General features: G+C 41.0%; 1 protein-coding gene across 1 annotated transcript in view; it reads left to right on the forward strand.

Moving 5' to 3' along the window:
• MAMDC2 (MAM domain containing 2) overlaps positions 1 to 20,204 on the forward strand; it is a 138,731-nt gene extending 118,527 nt beyond the window's left edge. The window contains exons 12-14 of the mRNA XM_044920595.1: positions 12,757 to 13,016; positions 19,376 to 19,460; positions 19,609 to 20,204. Of these exons, the coding sequence (XP_044776530.1) occupies positions 12,757 to 13,016; positions 19,376 to 19,460; positions 19,609 to 19,673 (410 nt within the window). The 3' untranslated portion in view covers positions 19,674 to 20,204. The remainder of the gene's footprint in view (positions 1 to 12,756; positions 13,017 to 19,375; positions 19,461 to 19,608) is intronic.
• Positions 20,205 to 25,817: the final 5,613 nt, after the last annotated feature.

Raw genomic sequence — 25,817 nt, forward strand, 5'->3', positions numbered from 1 at the left:
TAGGGCTAGCTTTAGGAACAACTTGATGCAGAGGATAAAACTGTGTGATCAGGAGCCAGTTTCTCTCCTTGTCCACCTCTCTGCTCCAGTTTTTCTTGGTTGGCTCCAATCCTAGACAGGCTATCCTCTCATGGTAGCAAGACTGCTGTAGCAGCTGCAGGTCTTTCAACACTAAATCAAGTGGAAAGAGATAACTCAAACAAAAACACAAAAAGTGAGTCTCATTGGCTCTGATTGACAATGTCTTAAGGGCAAGGTACTGCCAACCTTGTTTTTGAATCCTCATAGGGCTTACTCTTGTACCTTGTATACTACAGATGTTCAAAAATGCCTTTAGAATGAATAAATGAATCTATAAGCCTTCCCTGACACATATAAATAACTAGCCATTTATTTAGCAAAACCCCTAGAAGACAGGATAGTGGGGAAGTATCTTTTTATTAGAAGAGGAGTAGAGAAAGGTCAAGAACAAATCAGCTTGAGTTAGAGTCCATTGTAGTCACGATGTTGTATTTATGTGCATTTTTCTTGGGTGGGAGGAGGGTTGATAGTTTTCTTCCATTTCTCAGAGACGCTGAGAAGGCTAGTGGTAGCAGATCTGAGAAGAGGTACTCTTAAAGAGAGCTATGCTGTGGTGGATTGCCACAGGGGAATTTTCAGGGCAACAGGCCGTGGAATGTCTTGGACATGGAAGAGAGGGCAAAGCAAAAATATTAAGCAATGGAGGGAAAGGGTCTTTGTTTTTTTTTGTTTGTTTGTTCTTTTACCTTTTTTTTTTTTTTAATTTTATTGTGTTATGTTAGTCACCATACAATCATCATTTGTTTTTGATGTGGTGATCCACGATCCATTGTTTTCGTATAACACCCAGTGCTCCATGCAGTACGTGCCCTCCTTAATACCCATCACTGGGCTACCCAATCCCCCCTCCCGCCTCCCCTCTAAAACCCTGTTTGTTTCTCAGAGGCCATAGTCTCTCATGGTTCATCTCTCCCTCCAATTCCCCCCCCCCATTTTTCCCTTCCTTCTCCTAATGTCCTCCATGCTATTCCTTATGTTCCACAAATAAGTGAAACCATATGATAATTGACTTTCTCTGCTTGACTTATTTCACTTAGCATAATCTCCTCCAGTCCCATCCATGTTGATGTAAATGTTGGGTATTCATCCTTTCTGATGTAATATTCCATTGTATATATGGACCACATCAAGATAAAAAGCTTCTGCACAGCAAAGGAAACAGTCAACAAAACAAAGAGGCAACCCACAGAATGGGAGAAGATATTTGCAAATGATACTACAGATAAAGGGCTGGTATCCAAGATCTATAAAGAACTTCTCAAACTCAACACCCAAAAAACAAATAATCAAGTCAAAAAGTGGGCAGAAGATATGAAAAGACACTTCTCTGAAGAAGACATACAAATGGCTAATAGACACATGAAAAAATGTTCATCATCAGTAGCCATCAGGGAAATCCAAATCAAAACCACATTGAGATACCACCTTACACCAGTTAGAATGGCAAAAATGGACAGGGAAAGAAACAACAGATGTTGGAGAGGTTGTGGAGAAAGGGGAACCCTCTTACACTGTTGGTGGGAATGCAAGTTGGTACAGCCACTTTGGAAAACAGTGTGGAGGTGCCTCAAAAATTTAAAAATAGACCTACCCTATGACCCAGCAATTGCACTACTGGGTATTTACCCCAAAGACACATGTAGTGAAAAGAAGGGCCAATGCACCCCAATGTTTATAGCAGGAATGTCCGCAATAGCCAAACTGTGGAAAGAGCCGAGATGCCCTTCAACAGATGAATGGATAAAGGGAAAGGGTCTTTGAAAAGGGTAAGGATGGTCACCAGGCTCATACCCTACTCACTAGGTATGAACCCATGAGAAAGTTATGTAAAATCTCTCAGTTTCATTTGTGTCATCTCGAAAATGAGAATAATTATAGCTCCTTACCTATCTACCTGATTTATAGGCTGGTTGAGTTTAAAAATTGAGGGGTTTGGGACTACACTGCTGCTAAGGTTCAAATCTCAGTTCCACCTTTGAACTTCTCTAAATCTCATATCCTTATCTATATGTGAAATAATTAGTACCTACCTCATAGATTGTGGTGACATTTATGTATGTATCATTTATGTATGGGAGGATATCTAAAACATACTTAGGATATGACCTGGTATATAATAAATCCTCAGTTAATGCTCTATTATTCACTCATTCCTTCACTCAACAAATATTCATTGAGTGTCTACTTTGTGCCAAGTCCAGTTTAGGTACTTGGGAAACACAGATGAACAAAACAGACAAAGCTATCATTTGCCCTTGTAGGCCTTCTATTCTAGTAGGTAGGGACAGACAACAAAGACTACACTTAACTATAAATTGTATAGTATGTTAAAAAGTAATAAATTGCTACAGAAAAAAATAGAGTAGGGCAGGGGAGCTTGGACATTGGGAGGAGGATGTGAGTGGAGTTAGCTTATCTAAATAAGAGAGTCATAACAGAGCTCCTTGAGAAGGTAACCTGGAAAGAGTTGGGGTAGCTATCCTAGTGTGTATCTGGGAAGAAGTGTTCCAAGTAGAGTGAGCAGCCAGTGGGAAGCCCCTTAAGTGAAAGAATGCCCAGTGTGTCCCACAAATAGCAATGAGATCAGAGAAATAATCGTAGGCCAGGCCCTGGCCTTCTCATTAGTTAGAAAGACTTTGGATTTTACTTTACCTGAAATGGGAGGATGCTGGAGAATGTTGAGCTTAGTAAGAAAGTGGCCTGGCCTGGTTTTAAGAGGATCTCTGTGGCTGCTTTGTTGAGAAATGACTAGAAATGGAAATGGGCAAGAGTGAAATCAGAGAGCCCAGTTAGGATAAGGCGAGGCATCCAGGTGACCGAGGATGATGGTGAATTTACAGTGAGGGTGGATTTACCAGTGACAGTGGATTGGACCAGGTGGTAAGAGGGGTGAAATTCCAGATATATTTTGAAAGTAGAGCCAACAGAATCTCTTGATAGATTAACTATGGGTAAAAGAGAAAGAGAGGAATCAAGGATGATTTCAATGATTTTGACCTGAGCAACTGGAATATGAGTTGTCGACAACTAAATAGAAAAGATGGAGTGGAGAGGTTTGCTGGGAAGATCAGGAGCTCAGTTTTAAGTATGTCAGATTTGAGATTCTTAATGGCTATTCAAGGGGAGGTGTCGAGTGGACAGTCAGGGGTTCAGGAAAGATGACTGAGCTGGAAGTTGTTGACATATGGATGATATTTAAAACCATATGACTGGCTGAGATCTCCAAGGGAGCCCTTGTAGACCCAAAAGTGGACCAAGGGATAAGCCTTGGAGCACTCCAAAGTTCAGAGGTCGGAAGAGGAAGAACCAGCAAAGGAGACTGAGGAGAGTGGCCAGTAACTCTGATGACATTGTATGGAAGTCGCTCCCACAGTGCTTATGGGAAGTAGGGACTCAACAAAGATGTCTCTGCCCCTCCCTTCTTCGTCTCCATTATCTCTCCTCCCTTGGCTCTCTTTTAACTGGTAACAGTGGCTGTTGCTTCCCCCGCAGTCACTCTCTTGCCAGTCTAGTGGTACTTACCTAATCCATCTACGTGTATATCACTTTTAACTTCCCAACTGGATTATAAATAACCTGAGGGGCAGGTATTTGGACTCAGTATGAGCTTGCTAATGCTGCCTTAATAAAATACTACAAGTACTGCTGGGCAGCTTAATTAAACAACAGAAATTTATTTTCTCACGTTTCAGGAGGCTAGAAGTCCAAGCTCAAGGAGTTGAGAGGGTTTGTTTCATTCTGAGGCTTCTCTGTTGGGCTTGCAGATGCCCTCCTTCCGGCTGTGTCCTCACATGGTCGGCCATTAGTCTGTGTTGTCTGTGTCCTGAGCTCTCGTCGTTGGATTAGGACCCACCCGAACAACCCCATTTCAACTCCATTACCTCTTTAAAAGCTCTATCTGCAGACACAGCCACCTTCTGAAGTACCTGAGTTAGGGCTTCAGTGTGTGAATTTTAGGAGGGCGCGATTCAACACCTAACAGAATCCCTCCCCGGAGTTAGCGCAGCGTGCTGAACACTGAAGGAGCAGGGGAGCATCTTCTGACACAAAATGGCCTTTGTCCTGCCCCTCACATCTTTCTACTAAGATAACATGAGTTTGTTTAATGTGTATACCACATTCTACCCCCTCCCCCTCTATGCAAAGTCTGTGACAACCTAGCAGAAGCACATTCAGTAGACACTCAACGACTCCTAAATTTGCTCCTTTATTTACCTTTTGCCCAGTTTATAGGGCCATGCATTAGTTAACTTGGTGTGGCCTTGTTTAAAGAAAATGATATGATAGTGTTTGCTTTGTCTCTGAAAACTTTGAAGGATGTTTCAGCTGGCTGGATGTTCTGCAAAGATTATAATGCAAAAACATCTTAGCGTGCCCAGTATTCACTCCCAGCAAATGCTTTATACGTTAAATGAAACTCTGATGCACAATCAAGAGAATTCTGATTTTTTTCAGCACATTGCTTCTAGGGTCTGCCTTCTTCCAGTCTTTATTTTACCCGTTTCAATGCAAATTTTTAAAAGGTTCTCAAAGCATGTTTCCATTTTCTAACTAAAGAAAATCTTTTACAGGTTAGATCTTTTTATGCCTATCTACAGTAATGCAGATGAGGTAGCAAAGTTTGCTGTGGGTACCTACATATATAGAATTGGATTGAAGGTGTTTTGGTTTTGTTCTTAAAATTACTTTAACAATGGCTTTACTAGGGAAATAATGTTAGCTAGTGATCATTTATGGAACATTTACCATGTGTAGGCACTACGCTGGGAACTTTACATCTTGTCTTAGTTTGAGCTGCTATAACAAAAGTACCACAGACTGGATGGCTTAAACAACAAACATTTCTTTCTCTCAGTTCTGGAGGCTGGGAAGTCCAAGATCAAGGCGCCAACAGATTCGGTGTCTGGTGAGAGCCTGCTTCCTGGTTCATAGACGGCCATCTTGTCGCTGTGTCCCCATGTGGCCGAAGGGGCAAGGGCTCTCTCTGTGTTCTCTTTTAAAGGGGTACTAATCCCATTGAATAGAATTCACTCCTCATGACCTAATCAGCTTCCAAGGGCCCCACCTCCTAATATCATCACATTGGGGGATAGGGTTTCAACATACGAATTTGCCGGGGGGACACAGACATTCAGTCTGTAAACACATCCTTACCACAAAGTAAGTGGAAGTAAAGTAAGTGGATGCCTGTTTTTCACATGAGAAAACCAAATCTCAGAGAAGTTAAGTGTTTTTCCAGGACCACACAGTAGTAACAGGTAGAGCAGGGACAGAGTCTCAGGAACGTCAGTCTCTAATGGCCATATTCTGTCCACACTGTCTTACCGGAGTTTCCCCGCCTACATGACACTAAGAGACCACAAACGACCTGGAACAGCTGTGACAGCTTATATGTGAAAGGCACAATTCTTCATATAGCAGCATGATCTCACCCTAACACCTTTCAATGAAAGAGGGGTATCTTCTCTTGGAAAGGATATATTCAAACTCATGGTATTTTTAGACCTCTATAGAAATGCATCTAGTAGAAAGTAAATTCTTTTCTGAGCTATTTCTGATGTCAGCGAACCAATGTTATAAATTGAACTCCAGTGCTGTAACCTGCACACCTATTGTGTATCCTAAAGCCTGAAAGGGTGGCTTCTTCTATCTCTGGAGTCCAGTGGCTGGAGCCATATGTAGGCAGATATATTGGCTCTCAGATCACAATATGACAAGTTTCACCCATTCAAAAAGTAAAGCAGAAGCCATAAAGTTCCCTTTAATACATTTATTTGTTCGAGCCACCAGTTTCACAGGCTACATGTCTATAAGATGAAACATCTTAGAACTGGAGGCAGTCATAAATCCAGAAGATCCCGATTTATTCCCCATTTTCGGAGCATCTACTATGCCTTGTGCACCAAATAATTGCCCCCAAATTATAATAAGTAAAATAATACGGGTTAAGTTCTAGAGGAGATGGAACCACACAGAGAGAAGCAGCTAGCTCTCCTTGGGAGCATCTTGAAGGATGAGTGAGAGTTCACCATGAAGAATGGCAGGATGAGGGAGCATTTCAGAACAAGGGAGTGGAGCGTGCAAAGTGTGGAACCACTAAGTATCATGGCAGCTTCGGGGAACTGTAAATGATTCTACTGGGCTGGTCTATAGGATACTGTCAGGCAGGTTTCCCAAGAAAGCGAAGTCCAAGATACAGGTTTGTATACAGGTTGTATTTTTGGAGCTGTGGTCCCAAGGAGCAGAAGTGTGGAGCGAGGGTAGCCAAGCAAGAAAGGAGGGAGAACTGGTACAAGGATGCATCATTAACTTGGCCACTGTTGTGTCCAACTGGTTGCTTGATCCTGTGGGAATCTCTGAGAAGCCATGGAGGTTGCCAAGAATATTTTGGAGCTTTGCAAAGCCCCTCCCTGCCCTCCGCCCATGACCATCCCATGACCTAGTTTTTTTCTTTAAAAATTTTTGGTCGGTCTTTTGTTAGCTTCAATTGTTAATATCACCTCAGGCGGTTGCAATGTTAAACACTTGTTTAACTGATTGCTTTTGACAAACGCCCTGGAGATAAGGCTGTTCTACAAAGTCAGGTCTACCTCAGGCAAATTAAATAAAGAGAAGCCCTGCGAATGGAACGTTCTAGCCTTGGAGACTGCATTCTACCTTTTCACTTTCCATCCTTCAAGCCTATCAATTTACACTTGGAAGAACACACACAAGAAGAAAATAGGAAGAGGAAAGGCATACAAAGCTGTTTAGAGACAACTGCATTAGACGGGCAGTAAATATAGGCCCATTAAATAAAAAGAGAAGCTCACAAAAGCCACATGTCCATATGGACATGCCAGTTTATTGTGTGTTTATTAGACTCAACACATCATCATACATAGCAATTTCAAGGGAGCTGTAGTTCCTGATTCACTATCTGGAGATGCAATAAATCTTTCCAAAATCTACTGGTGTCGTCTAGTGGAAAGACCAATGAACAGTGAGCTGACTCTGCCATTTACTGCCTTCATAGCCTGCAGCATGGTCACATAAGTTCTCTGAGCCTCAGTTTCCCCAAATGTAAAATAAAGTTAACAAGGGATGTCCTGCTAATCTCAGGGTTGCTGTGATGATCATAACTAAGATTATATTTGTGAAAAGCTTTGATACTGTATCAGCTCCACTCAAATGAATTGTATTGTTATTTTTACAATTTTTTAAAAGACTTTATTTATTTATTTGAGAGAGAGAGAGAGTGTGCACACACCAGCAGCAGGGAGGGGCAGAGGGAGAGGGAGAGAGACAAGCGGTCTCCCCCTGAGCAAGGAGCCCGATGCGGGGCTCGATCCCAGGACCCTGAGCCAGAGTCAGATGCTTAACTGACTGAGCCACCCAGGCACCCCTGTTATTTTTTATAATAAGTGAAACTTTTATAAAATGTGATGTTCATCTTTGGAATGCTTTCTTAGAATCATTGTTCTGTATCATCATCTGTGCTTTTATAAATAGAATATCGTGGCCTGGGCGCCTGGGTGGCTCAGTTGGTTAAGCGACTGCCTTCGGCTCAGGTCATGATCCTGGAGTCCCGGGATCGAGTCCCGCATCAGGCTCCCTGCTCAGCAGGGAGTCTGCTTCTCCCTCTGACCCTGCCCCTCTCATGCTCTCTCTATCTCATTCTCTCTCTCAAATAAATAAATAAAATCTTTAAAAAAAAAAAAGAATATTGTGACCTATGACTACAGGTAAAATGACTTAGTCATAACCAGAATGCTTGGTAGACCTTAAAACAATGTTTTCCAAACTACTACTGGGTGACTTAAGTGGTATGTGGATGAATATTTTTTAATTCGATACTCATATCCATGTATAGGAAAAATACCTAACCAGTCCATCAAACCCATTATTTCCCAGATGTATAGCTTTTTTCCTGTTTTCATGCTAATAAGAAATTTCCTATTTGAATAAATGTATTTACGTAATAAAAATGGAATCTATTTATAGAAGAATATAAGTGGATAATACTGCAGGTTTGTGGACAGACAAAATCAAATCATGAAGTTGGTATTTGTATGACTAAAGTTTGGGAAATATTTCCAATGATTAAGTCAGTCATGTAGTAGGACAAGTCATGCTAGGAAAATAACAACAAAGACCAAAAGAAAAAAACCCAAAACTCTTGCCCTACGATTTGGCTCCTTCATTAATGAAATAAGACAGGCATTTGTGACAGATGAATCTGGACTCGCATGGAGAAGGGAGCGACTCTGCAGGATTTGTCTTTCCTGACGCAGATGCTACTTATTTACAAGGCAGTAAAGACAGGTTTTTAAAGTTCGCAGGATTTTATTGGTTGTTGGAATTTTATTAACATTTATATGCCGCCATGCTCTCAGAATCCCTCTAAACATTAGTTTTAGTTGCCCTGGAGTTTACGGGGTTTTGTGGCCCAGAGATAGTGGGATAAATAAATCAATAGATAACTATCCCGTTTAGTGAGAAAATGCCTTCAATTGTAACATTTCCTAGCTCACTGAGTCTACTGGCCAATAGATTAAAAGTCCTCCAGGCCCACCTCCCCACAACTGCTTTCTAGAAAAGCAGCTATTCATCATTTTCTTAATGATTTCCAGAGAGAGACAGCATCCGTTTCTTTTGTGATATTGTTTAATGTTTCAATAAGTCTTCCATATTTCAGGCGCCTGGGTGGCTCAGTCGTTAAGCGTCTGCCTTCGGCTCAGGTCATGATCCCGGGGTCCTGGGATCGAGCCCCGCAGCAGGCTCCCTGCTCAGCGGGAAGCCTGCTTCTCCCTCTCCCACTCCTCCCCCTGCTTGTGTTCCCTCTCTCGCTGTATCTCTCTCTGTCAAATAAGTAAATAAAATCTTAAAAAAAAAAAAAAAGTCTTCCATATTTCTGATAATTAAGGGTGAAATCTTCATTTCTAAGAACACTCCCTCTTGTGTGATAGAAATATCAAGGATGCATTGAAATACCAAATAATGACATGTGTTTATAAAATTATGCTGTCTGACAAAAGAAAACCACAATTGTATATGTAATGTGTTATACAGCTGAAATTTATTAGCAGTTGAATTCCGGTCCTTGTCTTTTTTTTTTTTTTTTTTAAGATTTTTTTTATTAGAGAAAGAGAGAGGGAGAGGGAGAGAGTGCACCAGCAGGGGGAGGGGCAGAGGGAGAGGGAGAAGAGGACTCCCCACTGAGCCAGGGAGCCTGATGGGGGACTCAATCCCAGGACCCTGGGACCATGACCTGAGCCGAAGGCAGCTGCTTAACCAACTGAGCCACCGACTGAGCCACCCAACTGCCCCGGGTCCTTGTCTTTTAAGAATTACAGTAGTTGATATCCAGACAAGCAAGAAGGCTACCCAGCTAGTCTGTAACCATCTGAGACATTGGCTCCAGATTATCAAAATCTCCAGTGTCCTTCAATCCTTCTGTGATTTATCTTATCATACTAGTTTCTGATATTGTCAGATCCTACTTACACAGAGAAGGCTTTATGGCAAGCTGCTGTTAAAAATTGATGATATATACATAACACAACATTTACCATCTTAATAATTTGCAAGTGTGCGTTTCAGTGGTAGTAAAGTGCATTCACACTGTTGCGCGACCATCACCACTATCCATCTCCAGAAGTCTTTCCATTTCCCCAAACTGAAACTCCATCCCCCTTAAACAATAACTCATTTATGACAAGCTTTAAGAATCATTTAGAAGGTATAGTAAAAAGCAATTTTAGACAGACATATTTAGCTGTGGTTCTGCCCAAAGTCCTGATGTCTTTCTTTTTTTCCCCTGATTATTCAAACTCCTCTTCAGCTTAATGAATGCAGCTTAGCTGTTCAGTTCACATGGTTCATACAGGCCTCTCGAGCTCCTTCCCTGCCCTGCTGAGAGGGGGCAGGCACCAAGACTGAAGGAACAGCTGCTTCACTGTTCCAAATTATGAATATGGTGTGTGTCTCAACACATCACAGTTGCTGCACAAAGAACAGATGGGACCCGAATCTCCCCATAGACCCATTGGAACCCTGTCTTGAATGTTAAACAATGACCCACAGAGAGAAAGTGACTTCGGTTAATAATCCCTTCCACAGATTGAAATCCTTCATGTGCATGAACACGTGAGCTGGTCTGAGGTTTCAACGCTGGGGCTTCCTGGCTCCCATCCAGGGCTTTTGTTTGCGGAGACAGACAACATTTGGAGTTATAATGTGGCAGAGCTTGTCAACACATGGGGCTTTTCTCCTCTTTCCAAACACATGTGAGACAGACTGGCTCTCTGTGAAGCTCTGATCTTTTCTGGGAAAAGGAAATGTCACATGCAAGTCAAAAGGAAAAACATATTTGGAATCAAGAGGAATAATTGGTCTGTGCATCAGAGACAAATTCTGATCCGTTGACAAATATGTTAAAATTGTTTGTATGTATAGACATTGATCCAGATTGGTCTAAATTGGTATTACCTTGTGGAATGTGCATATGTGCTTAACATAGAGAAGATATCAAGGACTTTTGGAGAGGCTCACGTTACTCCAGAAAAATAGACTGGCGTCAGTGCCCCAGAAGGGCACAAGGCATTGTACTCACATCCCCCTGGATGTTACCTCCGTCTTCCCAAAGTGGAATAATTACACAGCTCAAAAGCCTGGGAGATTTCCTTTCATACTTTATGGTCCGAAACACAAAGATCTCGGGAACTGGAAACCTGAGGTAATGATTTCAGCCTAATCCCTGAGACCCAGAGGTGCATGAGCTGAAAGCATTTCCAGAGAAATGCGTCACCCACTGGAGACTAAATGGTTAGTGCATTGTACTCAAAAAGGAAAGAATTTCATTTAATCCTGGGGGTTATTAGGAGTTTTCCTCTCTTCCAGGACCTCAGACTAATTCTGTCTGGGATTCATACTGTTACCAGTAGGTTGCATGCTGTCATCACTAGAGGGAAGGTGCTTCTTAGGTCATCTCTCACTCATGATGGATCCATTGCTTCCTTTCCATTCTGCAAAGATGTCCATCTCAGAGCCCTGATGCTCTCTACTTTCCATTTTCCTGGGGACAGCATCTTTTTTTTTTTTTTAATTTATTTGCGAGAGAGAGAATGAGAGACAGAGAGCATGAGAGGGAGGAGGGTCAGAGGGAGAAGCAGACTCCCTGCCGAGCAGGGAGCCTGATGTGGGACTCGATCCTGGGACTCCAGGATCATGACCTGAGCCGAAGGCAGTCGCTTAACCAACTGAGCCACCCAGGCGCCCAGGGACAGCATCTTTTAGAGGAGGCTGCTTTTCTTCCCTACCTGAGCATTTCATCTTTTTTTTTTTTTAAGATTTTATTTATTTGACAGAGAGAGACACAGCGAAAGAGGGAACACAAGCAGGGGGAGCAGGAGAGGGAGAAGCAAGCTTCCCACGGAGCCGGGAGCCCGACGTGGGGCTCCATCCCAGGACCCTGGGATCATGACCTGAGCCAAAGGCAGACGCTTAATGACTGAGCCACCCAGGTGCCCCCCAGGACCTCTTTTAAAATAAGCCTCGGGGGGCGCCTGGGTGGCTCAGTTGGTTAAGCGACTGCCTTCGGCTCGGGTCGTGATCCTGGAGTCCTGGGATCGAGTACCGCATCGGGCTCCCTGCTCAGCAGGGAGTCTGCTTCTCCCTCTGACCCTCCCCCCTCTCATGCTCTCGCTCTATCTCATTCTCTCTCTCAAATAAATAAATAAAATCTTTAAAAATAAAATAAAATAAAATAAAATAAGCCTCGGGTCTACAGAATTATATCACTGGGACGTTAATCTAGAAATTACTGTTCATATATTGCGTTATGCCTTATTTCAGTGGCTGGATGGTAATTATTTAACACTAACCAGTTATACTGGGGGGTGGGGGGCCGTGGCTGATTTGTAGCTATGTCTGCTTTCTATGGGGCAAATACATCCATCATGGCCCATTTCAAACTACCAACATGAAGTCATTTGGACCTACCAATGGAAGTCACCCAATTGACTCTTGGGAGCCAATGGAAGCTGGTTCCAGCACACCACTGTTTTATTTATGTGCAGACAAATCTTCTGCCTGAAACCAGCAAATTAAAAACAAATTAAAAATAAGACAGGAAAAGTAAATGTAAATGTAATATAATTAACTTATATTTGTATATGTATAAACAGTATTAATCCTTATTTCAAAATGATGAATATAGGTTGAGAGAGGATAATTCCTTAGATCAGGATCAAATATTAGAGTCAAGACTTGAACCCAGACCTACCTACCTGACTACAAAATCCATGCTCTCTCCCCAAAACCCATGTCTAGAAGCTCCAGAACATTGTCCATGAATTAGTAGGGTAAAGTCCCATATGTTAATCACCACATCAGTGGCATAATGCTAGTATTATAATAATAACATTAATTACATCCTATATTTTAAAATGAATTTTAAATTATTAAGAGAAAAGAATTATTTTGATGGTCTAGATTGTGTAGCATGTCTATTCCTCTTGGATTATATTCTCCAAAATTACAAAATCCTTCCTCAGGATGGTGGTGAAGTCATTCATTTAATTTGTTTCCAGGAACACTACTCAGAAGAGAAAGAAGGGAATATTCCTTGCGCGTGCGTGTATGTGTGTGTGTGTGCACATGTTTGACAATACCTGATTTTGCGTTGCCTTCCAGGCTACTACATGTACATCGAGGCCTCCCACATGGTGTATGGACAAAAAGCACAGCTCTTGTCCTGGCCTCTGAGAGGAGTCACCGGAAAACAGTGCTTGACCTTTTTCTACCACATGTATGGAGCAGGGACCGGCCTGCTGAGTGTTTATCTGAAGAGGGAAGGTGAGAGTGAAGAGTCCCTCTTATGGAGAAGACGAGGTGAACAGAGCATCTCCTGGCTTCGAGGGCTGATTGAATACAGTTGTGAGAGGCAACACCAGGTAAGCCAGAAGAGACAAGAGCCAAGTGATAAAAAGTGGTCCTGTAAGCTTCTGCTATTCTTTCTTCTTCTTGCTACCTAAGAGAACATTCTGTTCTTTTTCAGGGTCATAGATAAAGGCAGTACTTGTTTAAGAGTAAACATAATTAGTCTCTATTGATTAAATCTCAGCAGTGAATAGGAGATGAGGTGGGTAGAGTAAGCTTTGGGTATTTATTTGTAAAGTGATTTTTGTGACTTAGTGATGAAAGGGTGGCTATTTTTGTCTTGGCACATTCTGAGGGTCAAGTGTATTCTGTGTGTCCTGCATGTCTCTAAAACGGTCCTCTTTTCTTCCGAACATGGTATTACCTAATTAGTTGTCCCAGCTGCATCTTCCCCTCATCATTACCCACACTCAAGGGCTTCAGCTGCAAGCCTTCATTTAACAGAGTGTGTGGTCCAGAGGAAATGTTAAGCCTCTGTCTGCAATGACTTGGAAGAAGCTGAGAGTCCTGATCCTAAGTCCCAAGTCTCGTGTGCAATAGGAGACCTCTGCTCCACAGCATCCTGGTCATGAGCAAATCCGGGCAGCACCAGGGAAGAGCTTTTCACATTCCAGTCGGTGAGGTTGAGCAGCCAATTTAGTCTAGAGGTGGGCAGGGGCCTCCTGGCAGCCACTGACTTCCCCTGCCTCCTCTGACCCAAAGCTCCAGAGAACTCTGGGGAAATAACCTTCAGAGCCCGAGTGTTCCTGAAATTGCTCTGTAGAATTCTCAGCTCCAGCCTTCCACTAAAAGTGCTGCTTCTTCATCATCCTTGCTTCGGACTGATGAATATAGTCTTGGGTCGTCAGCACCCCTCAGCTTTAACCACTGGCTGCTTGGCTAAGCCCAAATCTTCCTGGGCAGAGGTCTTCACAATAAGGGCTTCATTTTACACCATCGTAACCACATGGAATATTCTTCAGATGTAAATGGGAAGGGACTGCAGAAGCTCAGGTGGGCCCGTCAGGGTGCTGCGTTCCTAAAGAACAAATGATAGAGGGAATGTGAGCCATTATCTGGGGATGGCCCTGTATCTTGGCATGGATAAAACTATCGGGAGATTGAGTGAAGAATAACAGATAGCCCCAGGAATGAAGTGGATAGTGCTTTAATGTCTGTTACAGAAGGAAAGTGCATCATTCAGGAACTTACTAATATAACTGATCATCATTCTGAGATGGTAGATTAATTTCATTAGGCTCTTAGGGCACTCATACTGCTACCCTATTCACATGTTCTCAAAGTGTGGTCCTGAGGCCAGCAGCGATGCTTGAAATGCAAATTCACCTAAAATGACATGTACCTAACATGCACAATCTTGGGCCCCACCTGGAACTACTGAACCAGACCTGAGGGGGAGGGCACCAGAAATCCGTGTCTTAGCAAGCCCTCCTGGTGATTCAGGTGCACGCTAAAGATGGAGTATCTCTGTCCCCGAGTAAGTGAATCTGAGTCTCTCGGGGGGAGCCTGAGCATTGACGTTTTTTTATAACTCCCAAATGTTGCTGATGCACAAGGGTTCTGGGATTTGAGTTCAAGAGAACAGGTGGCTTCTCAGCATCTAAACCCAAGGAGTTGAATCCAAGGCCTTGAATATACTAGACTTGCTGGGTAGATGGTTGTTTGAAATGGTTTTTTGATCCCAAAGTAATTAGGCATCTCAGGTAGCATCTTGAGGTGTTCAAGTTCAAAGGGTACAGAATGGCCTGGGAGATTTTTAGCTCACAACCTGGAAAGAAGACTCTACACCATTCCCTTTGTCTTAAAATGGAACAGATAGGAATCTGCCATGAGGAGTTTCCTTCTTGATTTAGTGATTCCATCAGGAATCCCAAATGACTATCTGGAGACCAGGCTGAACTAGTTTCTTCAAAACATCTTAGTGTCTAATAAAACACAGACACACCCATGCAAATGAACCCTCCATCTTCTCTGTGCCAGGCACTTACAGCACTAGGAGCTGTACGTAAGTTCTTCCAGTTGATCTTATAGCTCCTCTTTACGGATGGAGAAACTAAATGTCCAGCTGGTAAGTGGAAGGGTGAGAATTCAGTCCCAGATCTGACTGGTCCCAAAGTGTGTATCCCTAAGCCACGACTTTACACTTTCTCCTACCGTGGAAGTTCCAAAATATACTCATTCCCCTGGGTGTCATAAGCACTGGGTGATCTTGGGGAAATCTCATCCTCTCTCAGAGTGTTTCTACGTTTTCAAAATGGGGTAATAATTCCTGCCATGCTGACATCACAGTTAGAGGGTCAAATGAGATTATGTATGTGAAAAGGTTTAATATACTTTAAAGTCCCAAAGTATAAAAAGATGCTATTGTTTCTAAAAATATATTCCCTCCCAAATATCTTTGGTCTCTAATTCATGTCACCACGGCAGCCGTGGAATTCTCAATAGTTACATTGCCATCCAGACTGAGTTCCTAAAGTATGAGGCCAAAATATCTCATTTTTAATAAATATTTATTGACTGCTTGCTACTCTAAGCACTGGGGATACAGCAATGACCATAACATGTAAAGCTCTTCCTCTTTTAGTTGACATTCTAGGCGGGGAGAAACAGAAAATGTAAACCAAAAATATATAATGTACCATCAGGTGATAGTAAGTGCTATGAAAAAAAGTAGGTCAAGCTGATCAGGTAACAAGATCAAAGAAGTATCAGGGTGTAATCATGAAAGGCCTTGGACATCATGGTAGAGTTTGAAATTTATTCCAGAAGCAATGAGGAACCATCAGATGGCTTTAAGGTAATGCAATCTGGTTAATATTTTTATTTTTATTTATTTATTTTTTAAAGATTTTATTTATTTATTTGAGAGAGAGAGTGAGAGAGAGAAAGAGCACAAGAGGGGGGAGGGTCAGAGGGAGAAGCAGACTCCCTCTCGATCCCGGAACTCCAGGATCATGACCTGAGCCGAAGGCAGTCGCTTAACCGACTGAGCCACCCAGGCGCCCTCTGGTTAATATTTTTAAATGATCACTCCAGCTACTACCTGGGGAGTAGACTGTAGGGAGGCAAGGAGACTTTGGGGCTACTGCAATAGTCCTGGCAGAAGGAGTGGTAGCTAGGGCTGTGTGCCAGACGTGAGATGCCTCAGAAGCCCACGGGACTTATGTATGGCACGTGGGGCTTGAGAGAAAGAGGCATCAAGATGACTCCGTGGGTTTTGGCCTGAGCAACCTCTAGAATGGAGTTACCATTTACTGAGACGGGGAAGGCTTTAGGTGGGGGCATATCTGGAGGTGTGAGGGCAGTGTGCACAGGAGGGAAAGAAACAGGTGGGGTTTTTTGTACATGCAACGTCTTCAATGTCTGTTAGACATCCACATGAGTATGTCAGGTAAGCAGTAGGATGTGAGACTGGAGTTCAGGGAAAAGAACAAAGCTGGAGAAGTCAGTGTGTGTGTCATGGGTGGGGGTGGGCGGGTGTAGATGACTTTCAGAGTGCTTTAGCATTGCTGACATTTGAGTCATCCTTTGGGGAGGTAAGTGGGTGGCCTCCTGATGACATTCCAGTCATCCGACCATCCTTGTAGAAGAAATGCATCAAGTGGCAAAATTTTAATCATGCTCCTTCCTCAGGGTTTAATAAAGTGCTAAGCCACACTTGACTTGCTATTGATCAAAAACACGAAGTGATTTTATTTCCTTTGGATTCCTTGCTTAATCTTTCCTCCTCTGCTTTCTCTGTTTTCCTCCCTGGGTTCTTTTAGTTTGATGCTATTGAAAGAAAGTGGTAGACAAATTCTTAGCTCATTGAAATATTTATATCATTTATGTTGTTCGTTACACTAACTAACATTTAGTAGGAGTTGTTATGTGCTGGGTACTCATCTAACACCACGTTTCCAAATTTTATTGTTCATGGTATGCTTAGTCTCATTAGTTTTTTCTTGGTGTCACTAATGCAAAAGTAATACATAACGGTTTCATTTATTAAGTAGTTTTCCAAATAACTTAGCATTTATGTCCTAACAACTTAGTAGCCATTGGAAAAAAATAATAGTTAAATTGAAAGAAAAAATAAATTGTTATCTAGTTCTTAAATAACCATGGTTATTTAATAATAGAATGTGTATCTGCAATACAAGGGGTAAATCATAATGGTATAAAATGGTTATCACTCAAGTATTATGGAAATTCAAAGGAGAAAGTTGTATGAAATCAAGTGTTTGGCTCAGCTGCAGACTATTCTGAATATAATTCCATCAGGTAATTTGTTTATTATATTTCCATTGTAGACTTGGAGGTCAAAAACCAGATTTTAGTGATGTCCAGAGAACCAGAATGCTTATTAACTGCACTCCTATATCCTCCTATCTAGATGTGTTAGGACATTTTTCCCCTCTTCTAACTTACTTATTTGGATTCTTGTTGGGATTGTGTCCTTAGAATTTTTAATAACGTTATTTTGCCCATTTCTGTCATTAAAGCTTCTTTGAGTCATTAATTTCAAGATAGTTTCATATGCTTATTAATTATCTACTTTATATTCTTTGATTTAATTTAAATCATAAACTAGTGCAATGGGAGTCATTTGTTCGTAAAATGAGTAGAGCAAATATGTCTTCTGGATCATTTTCATTACCCACGAGCCTCCCTGCAGTATTCAGTGGTTTATTAACCGTTGTTGTTGGGGCAGCTTTAGAACTGGTAATGTAACCTCTTTTCCCTAGAATCTGAATATTTGATCAGTTATTTTCTTCTCAGGATCTAAAATTAGGGAACTGGTTCTCTCCTCCAGGGCTGTTCTTGGATATTATGGTATTCGACTTGATAAATGAACCATTGTCCTTTCGGTAAACTTAATGATTATGCTTTGCTATTCATACATGGTCTCATCAGCCATGTTAAATTCTTCCACCTAGGGCGCCTGGGTGGCTCAGTTGGTTAAGCGACTGCCTTCGGCTCAGGTCATGATCCTGGAGTCCCTGGATCGAGTCCCACATTGGGCTCCCTGCTCGGCGGGGAGTCTGCTTCTCCCTCTGACCCTCCCCCCTCTCATGCTCTCTATCTCATTCTCTCTCTCAAATAAATAAATGAAATCTTTAAAAAAAAAAAAAATTCTTCCACCAATATCGGTATCACTGTAGATTTATGGAGAGCCTAAGAAAGCTTAAACTTCTAGCCCTTGACTTTCATAGGCCCTGTGAATGCTGGGACCAGAATATTCTAGGTGGGGAGGGGAAACCAGGTCACCACCAGGAAGCATTTCTAGGTGAGCATTTCTGGGAAATTGACTAAAGAAATCTCAGAAGAAAGGGACCTAAATTTCCAAGGCTCTAGTAACTTGTTGTGAATTTCTTTAAAATCCCAAATAAGTACTCTCTTTTGTACCTAGATTTGAATATGTGATTTTGTATCTCTTTCCTTAAAGGAGCTTGAAAAACAGTCAAAGCTTCCAGACCCACACAGCCTGGATCTGCCTGACGAGTATTGGCTTTTTTGTTTTTGTTTATTTATTTTTTTAAAAATATTTTATTTAAATTCAATTTAGTTAACATACAGTGTTTTGTTCGTTTCAGAGGTAGAATTTAGTGATTCATGAGTTGCATACAACACCCAGTGCTCATTACTTCATGTGCCTTCCTTAATGCCCATCACCCAGTTACCCCATGCCCCCACCTACCTCTCCTCCAGCAACCCTCAGTTTGTTCCCTATAGTTAAGAGTCTCTTATGCTTTGCTTCCCTTTCTGTTTGCATTTTACTTTTCCTTCCCTTCCCCTATGTTCATCTGTTTTGTTTCTTAAATTCCACATGAGTAAAATCACATGGTATTTGTCTTTCTCTGACTTATTTCACTTAGCCGTAATACTCTCTAGTTCCATCCATGTCGTTGCAAATGGCAAGATATCATTCTTTTTGATGGCTGAGTAATATTCCTCTGTGTGTGTGTGTGTGTGTGTGTGCACCACATCTTCTTTATCCATTCATCTGTTGTTGGACATCTAGGCTCTTTCTATAGTTTGGCTATTGTGGACATTGCTGCTATAAATATTGGGGTGCACATACCCCTTCGGATCACTATGTATCCTTTGGATAAATACCTAGTAGTGCAATTGCTGGGTCATAGGGTAGCTCTATTTTTAACTTTTTGAGGAACCTCCATACTGTTTCCCAGAGTGGCTGCACCAACTTGCATTCCCACCAACAGTGTAGGAGGGTTCCCCTTTCTCCGCATCCTCGCCAACACCTGTTGTTTCTTGTGTTGTTGATTTTAGCCATTCTGACTGGTGTGCGGTGATATCTCATTGTGGTTTTGATGAGTACTGTTTTGTCAGGATGACTCTCTTTCTAAATTCAAACTGCATTACTTTCCAGGTAATTTTTGAAGCCATTCGGGGACTGTCTGTGAGAAGTGATATTGCCATTGATGATGTTAAATTCCAAGCCGGACCCTGCACAGGTAACAATGTTTTTCCCAATTATATCAGCTTGATTGAAAGGGGATTTTGCCTCAGCCTCAAATCATAAGAATGCAAATTAAGTATTTTTCTACAATAAAAATAGAGAAAATTACCATTGTCTCTTTTTTTATTTGTCTTTCCTGACAGAAATGGAAGATTTAACTCAGCAATCATCAGGATATTCTGAGGATTTAAACGAAATTGAGTTTTAAGAAATGATCTGAATTGGATCAACTAAACAAGAGCCATACCTCTCTTCCATCGAAATGAAAGCAAAACGAATGAATACTGGACAGTCTTATAACCATTTCATAAGTTATAAAATGACTTCACAGCACAGCACTCTTTTTCATTACTTTTGCAAAAAATACTGACTCAGGGCTTTTTGTTTTGTTTTGTTTCGTTTTGTTTCCTTTCTGCGTATGACAACTGTTATGAAAGCAGGCTGTTGATTTTGCAAAGATCACTCATCTTAATTTTGGTTCCAGTTAAAAATGCAAATGTACTGTATTGCAGTCATTTTAAAGTATGCAAATGAAGGGCACAAGCAAAATGAGATGTGCTCATTTAACTGTGCATTCAGTGAATGTATTGGGAGGAGACTAAGTCTTGCAGGTTTCTTTTTGAATTTCAAGCATCATTAATTATTTTTAAAGTAATAATGTGAGGTGTCACTGGTATCTGCAGAATGAATGCAGTGTTTTCATGGTAACAAGTCAGGCTAAGAAAATAAAATCTTATTCCCTATGTTTTATTCATAGAAAGGGAGTATTAATTTTTAAATATTTTTACCATATGTGATAACAAAGGATCTCTTCACGAATGTCCCAGGGTAAGTCAGTATTAATTAATGCTGCATTACAAGGCAATGCTACTTTCTTTTTCCCCCCTTTGAACTCCTTTGAAAGTCACTCTGAACACATGGATTAGAAATTGCACTCTTTTTTTGTAAAGCAAGCTTGAAAATGTTTACGGACATACACCCAAAAATTTTTAGGATATGTTAAGCAATTTTACCGGGTTTTTTTTTTTATAATAAATGGTTTGGTAAGGTTTTGAGTAATATGAATTCAAGCAGATATACTAAACTACTGCTTTTTATTTACATGTTTAGAAAATTGTATATACATATTTGTATACCCAAACAGCTTTTCTAAGATTACCTAATAAAAGGTAATTTGAAAATCTTTTCACTAGCAATTAACTCATTTCTACATTATTTTTCTTGTTCAGGAGATCTCCAGGGGCGCCTGGGGGGCTCAGTCGTTAAGCACCTGCCTTCAGCTCCGGTCATGGTCCCAGGGTCCTGGGATTGAGGCCCGCATCGGGCTCCTTGCTCCGCGGGAAGCCTGCTTCTCCCTCTCCCGCTCCCTCTGCTTGTGTTCCCTCTCTCGCTGTGTCTCCCTCTGTCAAATAAATAAATAAAATCTTTAAAAAAAAAAAAAAAAGAAAGACGAAGATCTCCAGTACACAACTGCAGATTCTAATTTGAATTGCTACTCTGCCACAGTTAAGTTCTTCTTAGGCCTTCTATTAGTGATATAAACATGGCATACATTGATACAATAATTTTTAAAGTGTTTTATTTTGTATAAGCTAACTTAATTTTTCACCAACTTTTATTAGAATATGAACGCTACGAGGATAGGGATTCTTTCAGGTTTTTGTTTACTTTTGTAGTCTCAGTACCCAGAACAATGTCTGGTATGTAGTAGGTGTTCAACATATAAATACTTGTTGAATGAATGAATGAATGAATGAATTTAACACTCCTTACATCCTCCAAATTGGAGATATTATTATCCCTTTTTACAGAGAAAGAAACCAAGGCTCAGAAGAGTGAACAAATTATTTAAATTTCCATAACTGTTCAGTGGAGGAACTTGGAGTCAGGTCTCTCTGACTCCAAGGTCCATACCTCTTCCTGCTTTGTATGGCCAAAACTCCATGGTTCTCACAGAGTTGGGTGGTATTCCCGCTCAAGAATGTCAAAACTCTCTGGGTGGGTGCCTGGCTGGCTCAGTTGTTAGAGCATGTGACTCTTGATCTCAGGGTTGTGAGTTTGAGCCCTACGTTGGGCATAGAGATTACTTAAAAAAAATGTCACAACTCTTAAATTAATCTGTAAAGAGTAGTATACTTCCCTGAAGACCACATTACTTGGAAAACAAAAAATGAGACTAAACTATTCAAAATAAACATCCCAAGGTTTATGGAGAAAATAAAATAAACTTCTATAGTAAAGCAAAATTTTGCAAATCAAATCCCTAAATAGAGTTGAAATATTGAGGAAGATTTCAAGATGTGAACCAACTCAACAGTATGCTAGACATTGTAATTTCCTCACCCTGTTATTCCTGTCCAGAGCTTAGTTGTATTTGCTGAATAAAGAAATAAAAATTGTGTCTCCAGGACCTAACATAATATCTCATGCATAGCAAGGGGTTTATAATATGTAGTGACTAAATGAAGTCATTCACCAGCCTCCTTGCTTATGGATTGCATAAATCCATCATAAAAATCAGAGCTAACATCTATTGAATACTTACTATCTTCAGACATTATTCAAAGAGCTTTATATGAATTCACTCATTTGATCCTGATAACAGCCCATGAAGTAGATCTAGTGATAGTTCCATTTTATAAATAGAGAAACTGAATTTGTCCAAGTTCAGCAGCTGGTGTAGGGCTTAGGTTTGAACCTGGTGTGTTTCCCTGGGAAACCCATGTACATCTCCTGCTTTTCTCTTTCCAGAGGGTTCCCCTTCCTCATCACTGCCTCCCGAACTCGCCCGCTCTCCTGCCAACTCCACCCCCAATACCAAATTAAACCGTAGGCAGAGGTTCCAAGTTTCTCTCACTCCAGAGGATTTATTGGCTACCAAAATTGCTCCAAAGGTTGCCAAACCAGAAATAGTACTGGTGCAGCCACTCTGGAAAACAGTAGGGAGGCTCCTCAAAAAGTTAAAAATAGAAGTACCCAACGACCCAGCAATTGCACTACTAGGTGTTTAGCCAAGGGATACATAGTGATCCGAAGGGGCACACGCAACCTGATGTTTATAGAAGCAATGTCCGCAACAGCCAAACTGTGGAAAGAGCCAAGATGTCCATCAACAGATGAATGGATAAAGAAGAAGTGGTGTATATATGCAGTGGAATATTACTCAGGCATCAAAAAGAATGAGATCTTGCCATTTGCAATGAGGTGGATGGAACTAGAGAGTATTAGGCTAAACAAAATAAGTCAGAGAAAAACAAATACTATAGGATTTCACTTATATGTGGAATTAAAGAAACAAAACAGATGAACATAGGGGAAGGAGGGAAAAAGAGAGAGAGGTAAGTAAACCATAAGAGACTCAACAATAGAGAACAAACTGAGGGTTGGTGGAGGGAGGCGGATGGGGGGATGGGCTAAATGGGTGATGGGCATTAAGGAGGACACTTGTGATGAGTGCTGGGTGTTGTATGTAAGTGATAAATCACTAAATTCTACTCCGAAAGCCAATTTTTTTTTAAAGATTTTATTTATTTATTTGAGACAGAGAGAATGAGAGACAGAGAGCATGAGAGGGAGGAGGGTCAGAGGGAGAAGCAGACTCCCTGCCGAGCAGGGAGCCCGATGCAGGACTCGATCGCGGGACTCCAGGATCATGACCTGAGCCGAAGGCAGTCGCTTAACCAACTGAGCCACCCAGGTGCCCCGCCAATTTTACCATATATGTTAGTTAACTAGAATTTAAATAAAAACTTGAAATTAAAAATAAATAAATACTACTAGGGACACCAGCTTTGGGAATTTGGGGGGAAAATGTGAGGGTTGGCAACTGATTATTAAGTTAGGGCAGAAAGGAAAGAGATAATTGTTACCAGTTAAGAAACAACATGTAGTTCATACACGAGGAGAGAGGAGGTAGAAGGTAAGGGGATTAATTTACCCCCCCTCATTTAACTTCCTTTTGGCAGGATTCACTCTTTGGATGCTTCTCTTCCTTTGCAGGTTGCTTTTGCCATTCATTTTAACTATATCTCGGCTGGATGAAAATATGAAAGGCTAGTTAGCACGATATAGTTTCCTCGGGTTTAGAAATGCCCTCGCAGAAGGCATGCTAGCTAATTGGTACCGCTTGACAATTTAAGCACAGTATTTGCATTTACTTTAATTCTTACCTAAACACACAAGTGCTTCAAAGACAAGCTACTTTTTCCACACAGGTCACCTTCTCTCCTACAATTTGCTATCTGGGTTGGAGAGTATGTGTAGAAGGAAGTGCAGGAGAAGATAGGGCCTCTGATGCAAGGTCTGGTTTAATGTGGAAGAAGAAAAGGTTCAGCCAAGATTTGGTGACAGGGGCACCTGGGCGGCTCAGTCGGTTGCTTAAGTGTCCTACTCTTGGTTTCGGCTCAGGTCATGGTCTCAGGGTGTCCCAGAGAAAATCCTGGCCTTGCCCCTTACTAGCTTCGGGACTGGGGGCAAGTCACTTACACCCTCTCTGATCCCTATTATTAGTCTGCAAAATGGGGCAGACTACTCCTTGTCTCTACTTCTTCGGGTGTCTGTAAAGATGAAATGAAAGTGACACCTAAAAGCACTTAGTGTCTGACACACAAAAGCCATCCTAGTTTATATTAGAAGGTTTGTGTGAATTTTTTTTGATAAATCACAGTTATTTTTAATGTATTCTTTCTCTACAAAGGAATTGTGAGTTTATAGTGCCATCTTAAGGAGAAAGCAACCATAGAATCTTGTCATGTTATCACGTTCTCCTTTTGTACTAACAATGCTAGGCTCATTTTAACCAGCAGCTGGGCAGTGCCTTTCCCTTTGCTCTTCCTACTCCAACTGCTGTTAGTGGTTCTTCAGGGCTGCTCGCCCTGTATATATATATACACCCTAGCAAAAGTTATCATGCTAAACCTAAATTCTTGTTTTTATGGACATCTCCTCAAAAATGGTCGCTTTTCCAATTTTGTGCCCCCAACTGCCTACCATACTCAACAAATATTTCTGGAGTAAAGAAACAAATGCTCAATTAAAAACATTTAGTTTAATACAAATATGTATGTGGATTTCAAGAATCACAAGGGATATAAAGATTCTCGTTCATCCATCAACATTTCATGGTCTGGAAATCCACACTCTAAAAATTTAACATGAATATGTGTCCCTGGCCAATGAGGATCCTTGGGGCAACTGGTAAAAACAACTTTAAAATCTTCTTTAGAGGGCCATGACTCTCATCCCAGGCTACACATATTTCCCCATATATAAAACTACACAGAAAAAGGACTCCCAATCCAAAATTACAACACATTTGGTCAGCTGTCAACAGCAGAATTAGATACCCAAGACTTCACGTGATGAATTTTTTGATAGATACTTTAAAATAACGATTTTAAAAATAGACACCAAAAAAAAAAAAGCATTGAACACATAAAAGGCAATACGCTATGAAAAAAATGAGCAGGCAGAATGATTTTAAAGGGAACCAAATAGAACTTCTGCACATGAAAAATATAGTCATTAAAATTAAAAATTCAATGGAAGAGGCAAATATCTAATTAGACGTACCTAACAGGAGAGAACTGGTGGACTAGAATATAAGATAAGAAACATGAATACAATGCAGAGAGAGAAAGAAATGAAAAATACGAGGGAGGCAGAGAATGAGAGCATCCTGGGTATTATAGTAAGAGTTACCAAAAGAGAGAATGGGGGGAGGGAAGATTCAAAGGTAGAACATTCGAGACAGTTTCAGAATTGGTTATGGATAAAAATGTTTAAAATCAGTAAGTCTAACAAACTCTGAGCAATATAAGTGAAAATAAATCCACACCTAGATCCATCATTATGAAATACCAAAGGCAGAGAGATTTCAAATGCAGCCAGAAGACAGATGAATTACAGAGGAATAAAAATTAAATTAAATCAAACTTCTCAATAATGAGGAAAGTGTGAAGATAGTGGAATAATACCTTTAACATGTTGAGAGAAAATCACATCACCTGGGAATTTTATCATTAGGAAGAACAAAATCACAACATTTTCAGATAAACAAGGAAGAAATCATGTGTTTTTCGTACGTATGTGTGTATAGATATGCATGAATATGTTCATATACAGATATTCCTCAACTTACGATGGGCCTATGCCCCAACAAACCCATTGTAAGTTGAAAATATCATAATTCGAAAATGCATTTAGTACACCTAACCGACTGATCATCATAGCTTAGCCTAACCACCTCAACCATGCTCAGAACACCCTCATTAGCCTACAGTTGGACAAAATCATCTGAAATCAATCTCCCAGGCTACAGAGCAGGGTGAAGAGGAGAGGACGAGGGACACAG

Source organism: Neomonachus schauinslandi, chromosome 13 (genome assembly GCF_002201575.2).
Source record: "Neomonachus schauinslandi chromosome 13, ASM220157v2, whole genome shotgun sequence".
NCBI lineage: Eukaryota > Metazoa > Chordata > Mammalia > Carnivora > Phocidae > Neomonachus > Neomonachus schauinslandi.